The 17562-nt window shown below is 41.6% G+C and overlaps 1 protein-coding gene across 1 annotated transcript in view; it reads right to left on the bottom strand.

The window, feature by feature from the left end:
- Positions 1–4250: 4250 nt before the first annotated feature.
- ASB4 (ankyrin repeat and SOCS box containing 4) overlaps positions 4251–17562 on the bottom strand; it is an 85403-nt gene continuing 72091 nt past the window's right edge. The window contains exons 4-5 of the mRNA XM_052638594.1: positions 7871–7984; positions 4251–6699 (exon numbers count right to left, since the gene is read on the bottom strand). Coding sequence (XP_052494554.1) covers positions 6511–6699; positions 7871–7984 — 303 coding nt within the window. The 3' untranslated portion in view covers positions 4251–6510. The remainder of the gene's footprint in view (positions 6700–7870; positions 7985–17562) is intronic.

Raw genomic sequence — 17562 nt, 5'->3', positions numbered from 1 at the left:
ATTATGATAATAGTAATATTCCATTGATTTCCCACTGTGCTTCCACATGGTTAAAGATATCTCATAACTTGATCCCACCCACCCCTGCCAACCTCATTCTCCACTCTCTACAACAATTGTCTATCTTTCACTTGCACCAAGCTTGTCTAATTGATAATAAATGCTCACTGTATGTTACAGTTCTACCCCTTCACTGAGGCTACTCACCTTAAGCTCCACCCCTTCCACTGCCCTATTCGTACTCAACTTATTACCCAACCCTCCCTTTCTTCAGGTCACAGCTCAAGACCACTGGCCTGACCACTGGTCCCCAGTGACCCCTCTCTTCCCTCAACACTGACAGCACTTATCGTCTGGACCACCACCTGAGATCTCACTAACTTATCACAGTCTTATGCATGTTTATGCATTTGCCAAAATCCCCACAAGAAATGAACTCACACTCAAGGGGGACTGAAGAGAATTTCATCAAGGAGAATAGTAGCTTAGGAGAAGGGCTCATCATAGGAACTGTGGCCTGGAGGAAGGAATTCATCCACAATCAAGAGAAGACCCAGCAGGGAAGGAGCCAGGAGTGTGCCCTTCTCCATCTCCTCCTGGTCTTCAGTCTCCTGGCGGTTTTCCCATTGAGTGGAACCACCAAGAAGACGGGGAGAGGAGACTGGCTGATGCAGCCCATGAAAGTCACCCTGCCGGACCCTGAACAGGCCAAACAGAGAATTTGTGTTCAGAAAGGCAGCTGAGTTTATTTGTCTTGCTTCCTAAATTAAAGTGATTATAATCTCCATTAATTTCCACCTCTTCTCAGTCATAGACTTCCAGGTTCCCTGAAATCTGATATGGGGCAGTGAGTAAACATCTTCCCTTGTGACTCTGGGCAATGACTGGGCATTTGGAGCTTGAGAAGGCCTCTGGTGCCTAACTTCTACTTCAAAGCCACCCAAAACACTACATGATGGCAGTTCTGCTTTGTCAAATCTTCTGCGCTTGATTAAGCACTAAGAGCGAAGCCACTTGTGTCTTTAAGAAGCACAAGGTAGCATCATTATTTTATTTCCTTGGCTGGATTAGCATATATTTGCATAGCTGTTATACAATATCATTGAGGCATACCTCTATCTGAGAAAACCTATTACTAAATAAGAAATTTCAGCACACCTAATCAACTTAGTGTCTCTAAAATTAAAAAAGAAAGAAAGAAAAAGAAAAAAAAAGAAAATAATCAACTGCTTCTTGGAGGCTGTTTTTTCATATTTCACACACTGCTTCTCATTGGTGACAAGTGTAACCAAACATAAAGTGAAGTCGCTCAGTCGTGTTCAACTCTCTGTGACCCCCTGGACTATATATATAGCCCACCAGGCTCCTCCATCCATGGGATTCTCCAGGTAGGAATACTGGAGTGGGGTTGCCATGTCCTTCTCCAGGGGATCTTCCCGACCCAGGAATTGAACCTGGGTTTCCCGCATTGCGGGCAGACGCTTTACCCTCTGAGCCACCAGGGAGGCCCAAATATAGGAGGAAGGCAGTTTGCCACTGAAACACAGGTTTTGAAAATCATTTCCAATCACCCATTTTATGGCAGAGTAACAGAAAAACAGCTCCGTTAGATAGCATCTAACTTTAAAAAACCCACTGTATACCTTTTATTCTTACTACTTAGTAAAAACACAAATAGACCAAGGAAAAAAAAAAAAACTTTGAGCTACTGAAAGTGAACCTTGTAGGAATTTGGTATCAACACTCCCTTCTTCTGTCCATGTGTTGCACCATACATGTATTTGTACTGAATAAACCCTTGAAAGTGAAAGAATAATTAAATTAAATCCTCCAACCCTTCCTGTGCATTCACTCTGATGTGCAGCAACCCTCACTGCTGGGAACCTGAATTGCCAATCTATATTCCTCCTGTTACCAAGATAACTTCCTCCTCTTCCCTCAGTGAAGATGGAAACAGCTGACTGACACTCTTTATCCACACGGTAAAGTGATTCCGCAGCCTTCAGGAAATGGTAAAAAGGAGTCATTACATCCTTGATAAACCCACTTTAAAAAAGGGCAAAATTTCACAAATTAATCATTTTGCCTGTTTGCTAATCCTCCACATCAGTGTCATTTCCATCTCTGGCCCCCAACTCAAAAAACCCCAAGAAGGTCAGGGACCTGGTTTGTCTGCTCGTCCGTCGATTCCCAGCTGCCAGCAAAGTGCCTGGTACATAGAAGAAGCTCAACAAGTAGTTCCAGAAGTGAACAGAATATCACAGGTCACCTTCAGCTGAAGCTTCACTCGATGAAAATGTTACTCAGTGGTAGGTAGTTCTCCCTAAATAACAATGAATATGACAGTGACAAGGACAACAATAATATTAAAGTCCTTACTGAATGCTCTGTGTTCTTTAATGGACTAAAGATCTAACCCTCTGATGGGTTAGACACACCATTCCCATATGTGGCACCTTGGCATAGTGACTGTTTTAAACTGAAGGAGTTCAAGGAAATGGCAAAAATAGGCAGATCACGCTGACCATCCCTGCCCCTTCCTCCCTGAAATAGGTCATAAAACCCTCCTTCAGGAGGTGTTCTCCCTAGATCTGGAGGAAAGGAGCACCCGTATCTTCTAAGCAGAGGGACATCAAGAAGACTCGTAATGATGCACTACTGCTCAGCCATAAATGGGGAATGAAGCTGGGTCGTTGGCAGAGACATGGATGGACCTAGAGACTGCCATACAGAGGGAAGCAAGTCAGAAAGACACAACCAGATATCGTACATTAATGTGTATAGAAAAATGGAACAGATGATCTTATTTGTAAAGCAAAAAGAGACACACAGATGTAGAGACCAAATACATGGATACCAAGGGGGAAAAGCGGTGGTGGGAGAAATTGGGAGATTGGGATTAACACATATATACTATCGATGGTATGTATGAAATAGGTAACTACGGAGAACCTGCTGTATAGCTCAGAGAGCTCTGCTTAATGCACTGTGGTGACCCGAATGGGGAGCAAGTCCAAAAGGAAGGGGACACGTGTATACGTACAGCTGATTCGCTTTGCTGTACAGCAGAAACTAACACAACATAGTAAAGCAAAAATTAATTAAAAAAGAAGAATCCTAATGAACAGTGAGGATTCCCAGGCTTCCCCTAGTTTACCACACTGACCTCATATTCCTCAATCTATCATATGTCTACACTACTACCCACTTATCATCAAGCCTAGCATGAAAACCCTCAAGGTTGTTTCTTCAGGGTCTTCATTTCCTCATAAAGGCTTCCATGTCACGTGAAACATATTAAGTAAACGTATGTGCTTTCCTCCTGTTAATCTGTCTTTGTCAGTTTAATTTTCAGACCCAGTCAGGGGCCCTAAGAGGGTCAAGTGAAACTTTTCCTTCCCTGCACTTCAAAGTGATCAGATAAAAGTTTTATGAGGCAGGCACCACTACCATCTGCATCTTTACAAATGAGGAAACTGAGGCATGGAGCAAGCATGCCATTTCCCCCAGATAACAGGTCAAATTAGGTTGAGAGTCAGGATGAACACTTAGACAGAAGGCACCAGAGCCAAAACTTCTAACACTTCACTGTACTGGCTCTGTTCATACCCCAAAGGAAGACAACGAATTCCTTCCATCTGCTAGATCTGGTGTCTGCATTTCAAAAAAACAGATCATTGGATTTTTCTAAAAAGTTTTGAAAGTAGTTCAAAACAATCAGCTGAGCAACAAAAATGTAAGGCTCAGCTGTGTGTTTTTTTTTTTTTCTCCAACATTGATAAGCCACTGCAAACGGTTTGTTACTTTTTTCATCCTTACAGTCGGCTTTTGACTGCCGTATTTTTTATTGGAAGCCACTGGGTTCGGGATGGAAGGACAAAGTGATAGTGTAATGCCAGGTGAGTTAAAAACAGAACTTGTGTGTCTAGCTCCTAAGAAGGGAGAAAACAAAAAGGGTGGTCTTTCCCTCATCTCAAAGATTTTTCACGTGCGACTATTGACTATCTATCTTCTTCCTCACTGAGTGACTATTTACAGCAAGTTAACAAAGCTATCATGAGGATATAATTTCCTCTGTTGCTCCTGCTCATGGCTGCTTGAATGAGGAGAACGAAAGGAAATTAGAAACCCAAGAGGACAGAGGGTGACAGACAGAAGACTATGATTCAGCACAATTTCTTTATGATCATTAAAACACTTCTTTTGTTCTCAAAGCAATCACCTGTTTTTTATTTGTGTTTACCCTTTACTTTCTTTTGACAATATTATTTATTTACAGGCATATCTTCTCATTCTCTCTTTTTTTTTTTCTCAATGTGGAAGAAACGTGAATCACGTCGAGTTCTTTAGTCTAACTGCTGAGAAGCCAGTTAGGAAAACGTCTCATCAACAGAAAACTCACAACGATGAAAGGAAAGGGAAGAGCTTTATTTAAGTCCTCTAAATGAAGGTTCAAAGATGAGGAGAAACGACTTTAAATCTACAAATACACCATCCAAAACGAGTTGTCCTGTATCATACACTAGATTAACACAGAACGCCTAAGCACAGCGGGCGGCCTGAGAAACGTTATTTCCCCATGCAAGGAACATCCTCTCGCCTTTCGTCCTCAGCCTCAGCATTACCGCTGAAGTCAGGATCACAAATATTTCTCCAGAATACTCCTGAAACTAGCGGGGGGGGGGGGGGGGGGGGGGGCAACAGCTCCAAAACCTGGCATTCTAGAATGTGTTCTACACCACTTGCTGCAAGTAAACTGTTTTTTTTGAAGATCATGTTTTATATGACTAGTTCACACATATACAGTATTCTATTCCATAATACAGATCTCATTTCCGTATAAAATATTCCTCCCAAAATATCTGAGTGGAACTGATACTTTAGAAAGGTCACTGCGTCTACATTATTTTTCCTACACAGCACCAGGAGAACGCAAATCCCAAGATGCGAAGCACAGTCTAGATGGCAGGCGAGTGGAATATTTGACTTCATTTCTACTCAAAACTCAAGCCTGTAAACTTCAACAAGATGGAGAAACATACACATGTACATACACCCCAGTCCTGGAAAAAAATCCTGCTCACAACTGGCAAATAGATTTATCTGCGCTTAATTACTTCCGATGTAAGCTGTAAAACGTAACGCTGAAAGTCTCTGAGCATATCTACAAGTGACTACTAGTAAGAACAAATACGTGAGGGGAAAAGCGGCCTCATAAACCATGAATTCCAAAGGTCAGCCATCTACATCTCTCTTTCTGCAAACCGTTAACAAACCTGACTAACACACTAGCCTTTCCAAGTTTCTCAAACTCCTACTATTCTCAAAGTGTCTCTACGTGCCTTCTGCACCCAGCCATCACCAGCAAAATTCTCATCTTCTAGCTAAAATGCTTTGAAATGTCGGTCTCTTACATGAAAAGACCGAAGTAACCAAACTAAGTCCTTTCATACATTTCCGTGCACACATTTTCTAAAACTTCTTTGTGACATACATGGGAGCCATCGAGTGCGCCAGATTTTCCCCAGGGAACCTGGGGCAGTACAGTGCAGCAAATGATACGAAAATAAAAATGTCTAGACGTGCCAGGAAACTGAAAGTGAGTCCTTTTTCATGCACACTCACAGCAGCCTGAGATCCCCTCCACTTCACACTATCCCTTCACTCTTTATCATCAGGCTTCAAAGAAAACCACACTTCATATCAGAAGCATGACTTTGAAAGGCAAGCACTGAGAACGAATCTGCCTTTGCGCTCCTGCCCCTGACACCTGCCCCTGCAGTTCCCAGCTTAAATGTCTGGATCCTCTGCTAAAGTATGACGTCCTGGGGGGGCTGGAGTCCTTGCTTCGGATTCAGCTTTGCATCTCTGGTCTTGGGCTCAGTGAGAGTGCATTAATATGAATATTTCGACTTTCAAGTGGATAAGTCTTTGTTTTTCACTTCTAATTTGCTTCCAAGATCCCCTTGTTTTGACTATGTTCACGTTTTCTTCACTGAAAGTAAGTTGAGGAGCTCGGTATGGGGAAAGGGGTTGGCAAAACTAGCAACAGTAATTTCTGCTAAGCGGGAGAGGGTGGAGGACACAAAGATTAAGAGGCCTATCACAGAGCCTTGCATGTTGGCAACTGAAGGGTAATGTAAACTTCTTACTAATAAGGGAGAGAAAATGAGATTGGTTGTAAGAAAACCTGGGTCCCCTCTCAAATGAGATAATATATGAAAATTTTTACAAAATTATAGCAGGTACCAAGTAAGTGCACTATACACAGTATTATTGTTACATCAGTACCTTCTGAATATGCTTTTATTTTTGAGAATACCTTCACTTTACTTCTTGTTTATTTCCCCTCACCATGATACCCTAGGATTAATGACACAGTGTTTGCAAAGTGTTTTTACATCCCTGAGGTGTTACAATCAACGCAAGTACCATTTTATTTATGCAAACTGTGTCTACCCAGCGAGTCCACTTAAAGATCTAGGATTGGGAACTTCTGCCTCATAAGGCTTAATAAATGATTCCCTCCGGCTCTAAAAGCAAGTACTTTTTCAATGACAATGGGAGGGAAAGCAAAGGAATTACTCTGTGACATCTGCTGTGTAACATTCTTCGAATGGCACATCTTGATAAATGCATGAGAGTCCTTGGAGAGTTACTGCACACGGTGAAGAGAGAGTGGTAAAAATCCCAGTGTCTCTGAAAAAGAAGGCAAGACATGTTAAAGTCAGAACAGCCTCCCCGTTTACATCAATAGAAATCAACAGTGATGTGTTTAGTCCCTACTTTACACCTAATGGCAGCTTTCCACAGTCTCTGATGGTGAGGCAAAATTAAACATGAATAATAATGCTAAGACAGGTTAAGCAACTTTTCAAAGCTAAGGCAGCTAATAAGTAGCAGAATAACATTGCATCTAAGCCATTGGCCTTTAAGCCGAGTGAGCTCTGCACTCTGCCCAACACCTCTCCCATGTTGGGGACAGCTGTGGTGGTTAAAACCAAGAAAAGAAGGCTAGTGAAATAGCTGGTTCACAAAGGCAGCAAAGTCCATGTGTGGCATGAGGACTCAACTTTGCAAAGCTTTCTGCATGAGTCATCACAGAGTTTTGTTTTTTTTTTTAAATCTTACGTTATGCACATTTTTGCCACAGTTTTATCCATCTGTCTCTTTATTTATTGATGGCTGCGCTGGGTCTTCTTTGTGGCGTGTGGGCTTTCTCTAGTTGTGGTTCAATCGCTTTGGCTTGAGGGCTCTGGAGCTGGGCTCAGTAGTTGTGGGGCACAGGCTTAGTGGTCCTGCAGCACGTAGGATCCCAGGGATCCATCCCAGACCAGGGATGGAACCCACGTCTCTCGCATTGGCAAATGGACTTTTAACTACTGGACTATCAGGGAAGTCCCACAGTTTTTAATACTCTGTTACCTGCTTACTAAAGACTTCAGGATATTTAGAAGTGAATGAAAATAATCTATACAAAGCAATTTATTAAAGTCACTTTTATAATCTATACAAAACAGTTTAATCTGCTGGTAAAAATGCTGTATGAGCAATACCAAATGTTGTTGTTGTTGTTATTAAATTCATCTAAATTGATGGGGAAGAAAGTAAAACTGTCAACTTTATATAATTATTCAACTTGCCTCTTGATGGAGAAATTCCCAAGATGCTCCCAAGTGTTACATACCTATTTATTTATCTATTCTCACACCTGCATTTTATAACCCTTTGTCTCATATTGGAGTGGCATTCTCAAATTCTTAAAGCAGTCTCAAAACCCATTGTTTTAAAATTAGAATTTCCTGTACTTCCATTGTGTTCTGGAAGTCCTGGGGAGTGAAAACCCAGAGGAAGTGAACGGGTGCTTTACCTCCAAGTCATCATCAGGGATAGCTCTTTTCCACTTCACGTTCCACTTGATGTGTTCATAGGCGTTAACAACAACTTCAATTGCTTTGGGATATGAATGGCAGGCCTGTATCACCTACAGAGACACCATAGAGTTTTATTTGTTCAGTGCACATATATGATTCATCCATTCCACTCTCAGAGACATCAAGACTTCATGGACCTATAAGCCTCCTTTTAGCCCTGAAATGCTCTGACAAAGTCTCAAGCTTTTAAGTATTCGGACACACTGCCAGCTCCAGTGGTAGATGGGAGGATTAAAATAACATAAGACTAATTGCCTTCATCATTCTGGAGAAAGTAAAAAAGAGGTTTCTAACAAAGAAGATGGAAGTCTGATGAAATGCATGCCCTGCCCATAACTGAAGCAATTTTGAGAGAGGCTGATCTTAAAATACACTTCCAGCGGTCTGGGAAACGCTTCTAGTTCTATAGAAAGTTTTATTAGCAAAAAGCTGAATATTCATAAACCAAGAACTTAAGCCTACTGGTGACTATGAGGCAACGCAAACTGTAGAGCAGCGTGAATGTTGATCAAAGGCATCTTCCCAGCACAACGCCTAAAGAGGACCTGTGTCATACACCGAACTACACTCACTGCTATTTTCACCTTCATCAGCAATAAAAGAAAGACTGCATGAAGATTCGCTCTTTCATGAGCATGCTCTGTTCAACAGTTCATTGGGCAACCACCACCACCACCACCACCAAAACAGAAGGCTGAGTCCAGGGAGCCAGCATCTCCATCAGGAGACAGAAGATTTAGCTTTAGGTTTTAGACTAAACTGAATATTTAACTAACTTCTGATGGCACCATGAAATCTGGACACATCTGACCAACCAATCAAGCAGCCTTTATTAAGTGACAATGGAGGGATATAGGAGACATATCCCCAAAGTAAAATATACTGGTTTCTGGTGAGAGGCTTACTATAAGAATGAGAAGCAAAAACACATAAATGGAACAAGCGAAGATCAATGAAGATGTATGGTTGGTTCACATATGTAAGTGTTAAGTTTGAAAAACAGGGATTATAGAAATTCCAAGAAGGAGAGCTGTGTGATTGGGGCTAACCGGGAAAGATTTCTTGGAGGAGATGAGTGCAACTGTAGACCCTAAATGGTAGAAAGGGGTGTGTATGTGTGTGTATGCAGTCATGCCCGCCTGCATGCCCTCAGAGTCCTGTCTACATGTGTAGCGTCAGCAAACATAACAGTTGTCTTGAAACAGATTCGCTTCACAGGCTATAAAGAAAACACCACTTTATTATTTCCGCTTGTCCTGCTCACACTAACTTACTGCCTAGAACCCTTCTCCATTTCTGACATGACACCCTGGGTGGGACTCACACCTGTTTCTACTTAACTTTTTCTAGACAGGAGAAAAATGTCATTTCAGTAATAAAAATGTTGATTTTACTTTAATAACTGAAACTCTAAATTTTATTCAGAAGTTTCTCCTCTCCCATAGCCTAGGCTCATTTCAAGCTGCAGTTGGAAAGAAGGTACCTGTGGATGTGGGATGATAGGAAATATATACTTGATCTTTGTTCTGGTTCCTAACACACAGAGCTCCTTAAATGGAGCTCCTTTACATCATTCAATTATTCTAATGAAGTAACTGTCAATGGGGCTCCTAGAGAGAATTTAAGAATTCTTAAATTTTTAAAGAGATGGGAATACCAGAACACCTGACCTGCCTCCTGAGAAATCTGTATGCATATCAGGAAGCAACAGTTAGAATTGGACATGGAACAACAGACTGGTTCCAAATCAGGAAAGGAGTACGTCAAGGCTGTATATTGTCACCCTGCTTATTTAACTTATATGCAGAGTACATCACGAGAAAGGCTGGGCTGGAGGAAGCACAGGCTGGAATCAAGATTGCTGGGAGAAATATCAATATTCTCAGACATGCAGATGACCCCACCCTTATGGCAGAAAGTGAAGAGGAACTCAAAAGCCTCTTGATGAAAGTGAAAGAGGAGAGTGAAAAAGTTGGCTTAAAGCTCAACATTCAGAAAACGAAGATCATGGCATCTGGTCCCATCACTTCATGGGGAAACAACAGAAACAACAATAGGCTTTATTTTGGGGGGCTCCAAAATTACCACAGATGGTGACTGCAGTCATGAAATTAAAAGACACTTACTTTTCGGAAGAAAAGTTCTGACCAACGTGGAGAGCATATTAAAAAGCATAGACGTTACTTTACCAACAAAGGTATATCTAGTCAAACCTTGATTTTTCCAGTAGTCATGTATGGATGTGAGAGTTGGACTATAAAGAAAGCTGAGTGCGGAAGAACTGATGCTTTTGAACTGTGGTGGTGGAGAAGACTCTTGAGAGTCCCTTGGACTGCAAGGAGATCCAACCAGTCCATCCTAAAGGAAATCAGTCCTGAATAGTCATTGGAAGGACTGATGCTGAAGCTGAAACTCCAATACTTTGACAACCTGATGCAAAGAGCTGACTCATTTGAAAAGACCCTGATGATGGAAAAGATTGAAGGTGGGAGGAGAAGGGGACGACAGAGGATGAGATGGTTGGATGGCATCACCAACTCAATGGACATGAGTTTGAGTAAATGCTGGGAGTTGGTGATGCACAGGGAGGTTGTCATGCTGCAGTCCATGGGGCCGCAAAGAGTAGGACATGACTGAGCGACTGAACTGAGCTGAACTGAGAGAGCTTTGAGATGTAGACTGGTTACTGGAAAGACCAATCCTTGATTACAGGCTTGGAACTTTTACACACCTTGCTTTCTACCACCAGGGAAAGACAGAGGGGCTGGAGACTGAGTTCAGCCACCAGTGGCCAATGATTTCATCAGTCATGCCTAATGAAACTTCCTAAAAGATAGTGTTTCAGGCCGCTTCTAGGTGGGTGAGCACATCAACGTACTTGGAGGGCGATGTGCTCCAAAAGGGCATGAAAGCTCTGTGTACCTCCCATGCCTTGCCTGATGTATCACCTCTAATTGTCTATTCCTGAGTTTTACCCTTTATGATAAACCAGTATGCCTACCATTAGAAAGTGGGCACAGCTCTGCACTTAATTAACTTTTTGAAGGAAAATTTCTTCCTAATTTCCTGGTCCTTCTGAACCTCCAGCTATTGTTATTGGGCAAAAGTCACAAAACTGGTTTTTCCCACCTTTACAAGTCCTTCTTAGGTGGTATGGCATTGCATTTTTCAGCGTGAGGTGGTAAGTACCCAATATCTTGGGACTTCAAAAAAAAACTAAGATGGAAGGATGATCATTTTAATACCAAGATCAGCCCTGATTTATCTTTGGAAGGAATGATGCTAAAGCTGAAACTCCAGTACTTTGGCCACCTCATGCAAAGACTTGACTCATTGGAAAAGACTCTGATGCTGGGAGGGATTGGGGGCAGGAGGAGAAGGGGACGACAGAGGATGAGATGGCTGGATGGCATCAATGACTCGATGGACGTGAGTCTGAGTGAACTCTGGGAGTTGGTGATGGACATGGAGGCCTGGTGTGCTGCGACTCGTGGGGTCGCAAAGAGTCGGACACGACTGAGCGACTGAACTGAACTGAACTAAACTGTGTGTGTGTGTGTGTACCAAAGTCACCTGACTAAAGGGCCCTTTTCAGGAAGATAAAGTTAAGAGCAGGTAAGATAGAACCAGCTGACAGTATAACTAGAAGGTCAGCTTGAAGAACATGGGGCTGACCTAACAGGCATTAGGAAGCTACATATTTACATCTAGCTATATCATCTAGAAAATTACATATTCTTAGAAAAGGAAATGGCAACCCCCTCCAGTATTCTTGCCTGGAGAATCCCATGGACAAAGGAGCCAGGCAGGCTATAGTCCTTGGGGTTGCAAAAGGGCCACACACGACTTAGTGGCTAAAACAAGCAACAACTTAAAACATACTCTTAATAAGAAAGGGTTATATTCAATCAATTCATCCCATGGGGAAGCCTTTATTGAGCACTGGGTTAAGTACTGTGACAGTAATTCTGAGTTCATATCCTGCTTTTGTCATCAAGGAGCTTACAGCCTAGTTGAAGAGAAAAAGACATAGATATTTCAAAGAGTTCAAGAGCAATGCATGTCAGTAAATAATAAAAGACTAACTTATTAATTAAAAGATCATCAGTGTCTCTTGAGCACCATGACCACAAAGGGAAAAACAAGGCTATCAAGGGATGGGAGTGCACCAAATGGCTTGTCAGCCAGCTTCCCTGTTAGTCATGAGAAGGAAGGGTAACTGAGGCTGCGAGAAAGAATAAGTAGGGTTTAATGAATAATCAGATACAGAGAGTATAGAATGCAGCTTTGAAGCCTGAGACCAAGCACAAATAGGGCACCACCCACGGAAATGAGAAAACGGGAAGGGCATTCTCATCTTAGGATGGTCAGACAATGAACAGAAGGTATTTCCTGTGTTATGTCCTAAGGTTGGTTTACAATGTGCATGAATAAATACCCTAATGAGAAGGTCAAGATGGAGGGGGAGATTGTGAATCACCAAACAATGTGCTGGTCAGGCTCTGCTGCTGCTGCTAAGTCACTTCAGTCGTGTCCAACTCTGTGTGACCCCATGGACAACAGCCCACCAGGTTCCCCCGTCCCTGGGATTCTCCAGGCAAGAACACTGGAGTGGGGTGCCATTTCCTTCTCCAATGCATGAAAGGGAAAAGTGAAAGTGAAGTCACTCAGTCGTATCCGACTCTTAGCGACCCCACGGACTGTAGGCCACCGGGGTCTTCCACCCATGGGGTTTTCCAGGCAAGAGTTCTGGAGTTGGGGTGCCATTGCCTTCTCCCAGTTACACTCTAAATGAATATAAGCAGAAAAGGTAGAGGACTGTGGTCTGAAGCTTGATGAATCCTAATAGGCAGGAGAGAAGATGTAGGAAAAAAAAAATTACAGCTACCATTTTTGAGAACTTACATGTGCCATGGCCTGTGTTAAACATATGCTGAATTTTCCAACAACCCTATGAGGTTAGTCTTATAATTATCTCTGCATGACAGACTTAAAATCAAAGGCAGAAAGAATATATATTCAAGTGTATTTAGCTAGTAAATGACAGAGATAGGATTCAAACTTAGGTCTGTGTGACTCCAGAAGTCAACACTAAGTTGAATGAAAGTGGTGAGACTGGCCATCCATGTCTTGTTCCTAATCTCAGAGGAAATGCTTTCAGCTTTTCACCATTGAATATGATGTTAGCTGTGGGTCTGTCATATGTGGCCTTTATTATATTGTGGCATATTCCCTCTAGGCCTTCTTTCTGGAGTGCTTTTCTCATAAATTAATATTGAAATTTTATCAAAAGCTTTTTCTGCTTCACATGGTATGGTCTTAGGAAGCATGGCCTCACCTGAGGACTATGTCAGTCCCAACAAATAGACTAACCAGAAGGGGTCTACCAAGTAGAGGTTTAAGTCAATTGTGTGCCAGAAAATGTTCAACAGGCATTTTGTAAAAAAAAAAAAAAAAAAAAAAAGTTGTACACATATCTATATGTATATAAGTTTATGTTTTGCTAATATAAAGAATGTGAAGCCCACAATTTACAAATAATAAAATATCCAATATGATTTATTTTCTATTCCATAAGGCCAACTGGTGCTCTCTAAATGCTTTAACTTTTTTTATATCAATTTTGTTTAGACATAAGTTGTGTTCAGAGCTAGTCTCTGTCTGCAACTGGAGAGTGCCTGTAGTTCCTATGTTTATATCGGTTGATATTTTTATTACATTAAGTAGCAATTGCTTCACAAATGGGAAACAATGAAGACACATTGGAAAGTCACTCATTCAATGACATAAGGACTTTTATGTGGAAGCATTGAATAGTTTTTTGAATACTGGAAGCAGATTTTCTCAATTTTTTGCACTATTCACAATGTAAGAGCTACAGACACCACACACTGCAAATTTTTAAGTTTAATCTACATTAGTAACATTCTCTCCATTAATTTTGGAAATTTAGACATCAACAAAGAAATAAGTCAAGGTCTGAATGGTAACATTTGCTGGTTTCTGTGGTGTAAACACTTGCATCATGGCCTATGTGAGGTGACCAACATGAGTTCTCTGAATATATGGTAGGGAAGAGGTGTACAGTAGCATCATTATATGTTTTCATCAAATAGCTCCAATATATGCAAATAATATCAAGAGCATAGATATGCCGAGTAAAATAATCAGGAGGTATTAATAATACATTTTGAGTTTCTGTTTTTATATGCATTATTTGTTGTAGGTTGGTATGACCTGATTTTTAATAATGTTTGCATTTAACAATCAGCTTGCAAAACTCCTGGTAATTTAATAATCAATTTTTGCAAGCTACAGCAAGCCAGTTCTAGCACACCATTCCTTTCAACTGTCCCTGTATTTAAGAACTGCAGTGCAGACTAAATGTGCATACCGAAGCTCCAAACCAGCTAAGGAATCATCCTGCCCAGTGGTGAGGTCCAAATGTGCACAACATAAATACTAGTTTAATGAGAAGATCCATTCACATACATATTCTGGGTACAGTGCACAAAGTTGAGCTGATGACAGTATTTCAGCTAGGTCTACATAAATAAAGAATAATCCTCTAGCATCAACCCCTAAGGGTTGGAGTCAGACTTCTATTGCTATGAGACCTCTGAAGAGTTAGCATTTCTGAGTCTATGGAAAGTGTAACTAGAAGGATTTCTCTATGGGTACATGGCTGTCAAGGTGAGGAGGTAATTCTTCCAGGACCTTGGTCTTGGGTAATTTAATTGAGGCAGATGTGGCCGCTCTTTCCTGTAGTTGAGATGAGAATGGCAGATATGCAGCTCTGTGGAAAAGAGACAGACAAACCCGGGGCTGACTGACTGCTCTGAACACTAGTTTTTAAGCTACCATAACAGTATCAGAGACTGTGAGGGTTGCAAAAGACCCTTTAGTTCAGTCGCTCAGTCATGTCCGACTCTTTGTGACCCCATGAATTGCAGCACACCAGGCCTCTCTGTCCAACACCAACTCCCAGAGTTCACTCAGACTCACGTCCATCGAGTCAGTGATGCCATCCAGCCATCTCATCCTCAGTCGTCCCCTTCTCCTCCTGCCCCCAGTCCCTCCCAGCATCAGTCTTTTCCAACGAGTCAACTCTTCACATGAGGTGGCCAAAGTACTGGAGTTTCAGCTTCAGCATCATTCCTTCCAAAGAAATCCCAGGGCTGATCTCCTTCAGAATGGACTGGCTGGGTCTCCTTGCAGTCCAAGGGACTCTCAAGCGTCTTCTCCAACACCACAGTTCAAAAGCATCAATTCTTCGGCACTCAGCCTTCTTCACAGTCCAACTCTCACATCCATACATGACCACAGGAAAAACCATAGCCTTGACTAGACGGACCTTTGTTGGCAAAGTAATGTCTCTGCTTTTGAATATGCTATCTAGGTTGGTCATAACTTTTCTTCCAAAGAGTAAGCGTCTTTTAATTTCATGGCTGCAGTCACCATCTGCAGTGATTTTGGAGCCCCCAAAAATAAAGTCTGACACTGTTTCCACTGTTTCCCCATCTATTTCCCATGAAGTGATAGGACCAGATGCCATGATCTTAGTTTTCTGAATGTTAAGCTAACTTTTTCACTCTCCTCTTTCACTTTTATCAAGAGGCTTTTTAGTTCCTCTTCACTTTCTGCCATAAGGGTGGTGTCATCTGCATATCTGAGGTTATTGAGATTTCTCCTGGCAATCTTGATTCCAGCTTGTGCTTCTTCCAGTCCAGCATTTCTCATGATGTACACTGCCCATAAGTTAAATAAACAGGGTGACAATATACAGCCTTGACATACTCCATTTCCTATTTGGAACCAGCCTGTTGTTCCATGTCCAGTTCTAACTGTTGCTTCCTGACCTGCATACAGGTTTCTCAAGAGGCAGGTCAGGTGGTCTGGTATGCCCATCTCTTTCAGAATTTTCCACAGTTTGTTGTGATGCACACAGTCAAAGGCTTTGGCATAGTCAACAAAGCAGAAATAGATGTTTTTCTGGAACCCTCTTGCTTTTTCCATGATCCAGCGGATGTTGGCAATTTGATCTCTGGTTCCTCTGCCTTTTCTAAAATCAGCTTAAACATCAGGAAATTCACGGTTCATGTATTGCTGAAGCCTGGCTTGGAGAATTTTGAGCATTACTTTACTAGCATGTGAGATGAGTGCAATTGTGTGGTAGTTTGAGTATTCTTTGGCATTGCCTTTCTTTGGGATTGGAATGAAAACTGACCTTTTCCAGTCCTGTGGCCACTGCTGAGTTTTCCAAATGTGCTGGCATACTGAGTACAGCACTTTCACAGCATCATCTTTCAGGATTTGAAATAGCTCAACTGGAATTCCATCACCTCCACTAGCTTTGTTTGTAGTGATGCTTTCTAAGGCCCACTTCACTTCACATTCCAGGATGTCTGGCTCTAGGTGAGTGATCATACCATTGTGATTATCTGGGTCATGAAGATCTTTTTTGTACAGTTCTGTGTATTCTTGCCACCTCTTCTTAATATCTTCTGCTTCTGTTAGGTCCATACCATTTCTGTCCTTTATCGAGCTCATCTTTGCATGAAATGTTCCCTTGGTATCTCTAATTTTCTTAAAGAGATCTCTAGTCTTTCCCATTCTGTTATTTTCCTCTATTTCTTTGCATTGATCACTGAAGAAGGCTTTCTTATCTCTTCTTGCTATTCTTTGGAACTCTGCATTCAGACGCTTACATATTTCCTTTTCTCCTTTGTTTTTTGCCGCTCTTCTTTTCACAGCTATTTGTAAGGCTTCCCCAGACAGCCATTTTGCTTTTTTGCATTTCTTTTCCATGGGGATGGTCTTGATCCCTGTCTCCTGTACAATGTCATGAACCTCATTCCATAGTTCATCAGGCACTCTACCTATCAGATCTAGTCCCTTAAATCTATTTCTCACTTCCACTGTATAATCATAAGGGATTTGATTTAGGACACTAGGGATTATCTAATACCTTTAACTTGAAGATAAGGAAACTGAAACCCCAAGAGGCACACAAAGAGAAAGCATGGTTTTAGGCTTTTTCAAATGTAGTCTGATAACCTTATTTTAATCCTTAAGTAATGACCAGTGAAATGAATGGTTTAAGGACACAAATCTTATTGCACAGACATCTGGAATAAGAAACATTCTTTATTATAATCATTACAGTAATTATAGGCTGGATTTTGTTGAAATTTCAAAATAGTTCCCTTTTTAATGCAAAGATGTTAATAATAATAATGAAAATAGCATCCATCAAGACCTTTATATACATCCTTCTCTAAAGACTCCCAGATACATGCTTTCCGGAGGAATATACCATGGTGAAAAGTACGCAGGTAATCAGATGAGTAATCCAAAATGAAGATTTAAATGTCAGAGTTACCAGGACGTAGACGCCAGGTGAAATCAATCCAAGGCCCGAGTCAAAAGTACACTTGTACAGGAATTCCGAAAACAAAGAGCATGGGGAAGTCAGGCAGCCTGTAGTTCAGGTGCCCATTCAGAACACTGACTTCTGCGCTGCATGAATTCCCAGGCTACACTCACTCTTCATGGAAACCACACTGGTTAGGCTTAAAGACACAACGCCCACATGCCCAGTACAGGCAATCCGGCTTTAGGAATTCCT

This window comes from Budorcas taxicolor, chromosome 4 (genome assembly GCF_023091745.1).
Source record: "Budorcas taxicolor isolate Tak-1 chromosome 4, Takin1.1, whole genome shotgun sequence".
NCBI classification, from domain to species: domain Eukaryota; kingdom Metazoa; phylum Chordata; class Mammalia; order Artiodactyla; family Bovidae; genus Budorcas; species Budorcas taxicolor.
The sequence above is the reverse complement of the archived record's forward strand: the minus strand, read 5'-3'. Positions and strand labels throughout refer to the sequence as shown.